At 40.8% G+C, this 1,163-nt stretch overlaps 1 protein-coding gene across 2 annotated transcripts in view; it reads right to left on the bottom strand.

Annotated features, from left to right (window-relative positions):
• Nucleotides 1–76: 76 nt before the first annotated feature.
• The window catches only part of LOC112140361 (sialoadhesin-like), an 8,086-nt gene continuing 6,999 nt past the window's right edge, over nt 77–1,163 (bottom strand). The window contains exon 7 of one of the 2 annotated variants that reach the window (XM_036211155.1): nt 77–530. Coding sequence is in view for 1 of the 2 variants with exons in the window: in XM_024263293.2 (XP_024119061.1) it covers nt 418–530 (113 nt within the window). In the remaining variant the exon portion in view is untranslated. The remainder of the gene's footprint in view (nt 531–1,163) is intronic. The other variant, XM_024263293.2, reaches the window with a different exon arrangement.

The following is a 1,163-nucleotide window of genomic DNA, read 5'->3' on the forward strand; positions in this document are numbered from 1 at the left end:
ACGCAGTCAGATCTGACAATTGCACCTCCGAAGTACATCGATTCAACAATTAAATCGATGAGTTGTTACTCTCCTGGGAAGAAGGTTTACTAACTGATAATTCTTTCTGCTCACTGCTGAAAAAAAAGGAATCCTCGTGAATATTTTCAAAAAGTCAATTAGGCTGATTTGATAATTAATTCAACAGTTCAAGAAAGAAGACTTTAACTTCAAGACATTATCTAGATATATAAGTACATTCAACACTGTTGTTGATGCTTTTGTGCAAAAAAGAACATTACATTTGATGTGTGTAAACAAAACATTTATTGTAAACAAAAGGAGTGAAAATTATAAAGTAAATCAAATAAAATAATGAATATAAAACAGAAAAATCGTTAAATGTAAAGTTTCTATAGAAAAAAAACAACTTCTAGTTCAGAATTGATGCTCTGTGGTTCCAGATGTGATGATGTCATCATAGTCATCAGCCAATCCCTGCTCAGCATGTGAGTGCTGGGTCATCACCATGGAGACAGACGGGTCACTTCCTGCAGACAGAACAGTTTAGACCAGGGGTCGGCAATCCAAAATGTTGTAAGAGCCTCTTCGGACTAAAAAATTAAAAACAAATATGTCTGCAGCTGCAAAACTTTAAATGCCTGATATAAGTCTTACAATGAAGGCAACACATACTGCACTAATGAACAGTAGAAGAAGAATCTCTTCCCCACCACAGCGTGCGTGACCGCGCTGCTCCGGTGTGGATACCACCTGCTGAGAGTGCGTTCAGAATCCCGCGTAGACCACGTTCTTGAACGCACCGCACGCGGCCGGTGTGTAGGTGTTCACCAGAGGTGGGGACTCGAGTCACATGACTTGGACTCGAGTCAGNTTGACTCGGACTTGCAAAATGATGACTTGGTCCCACCTCTGGTGTTCACACACCAGCCGTGTGCGGTGCGTGGCGGGAGGAGATTCTTCTTGGATTGTATTTTACTTTTCATTAGCGCTCCTCTGTCATCTACAACAGGGAGAACCTCAGAGCAAAAAGTAAAAGTGGTTGAAAATCCCCCAAATCTTTGGGTTTTCACAACTCTGTCCTTTTAAATGTCCATCCTGGTGTCATATTAACCTGACTGGACACAAACTGTAATGATTCATTTCTCTTTCGTGATCACGTT

The sequence above is a fragment of the Oryzias melastigma genome, unplaced genomic scaffold (genome assembly GCF_002922805.2).
Source record: "Oryzias melastigma strain HK-1 unplaced genomic scaffold, ASM292280v2 sc00709, whole genome shotgun sequence".
NCBI lineage: Eukaryota > Metazoa > Chordata > Actinopteri > Beloniformes > Adrianichthyidae > Oryzias > Oryzias melastigma.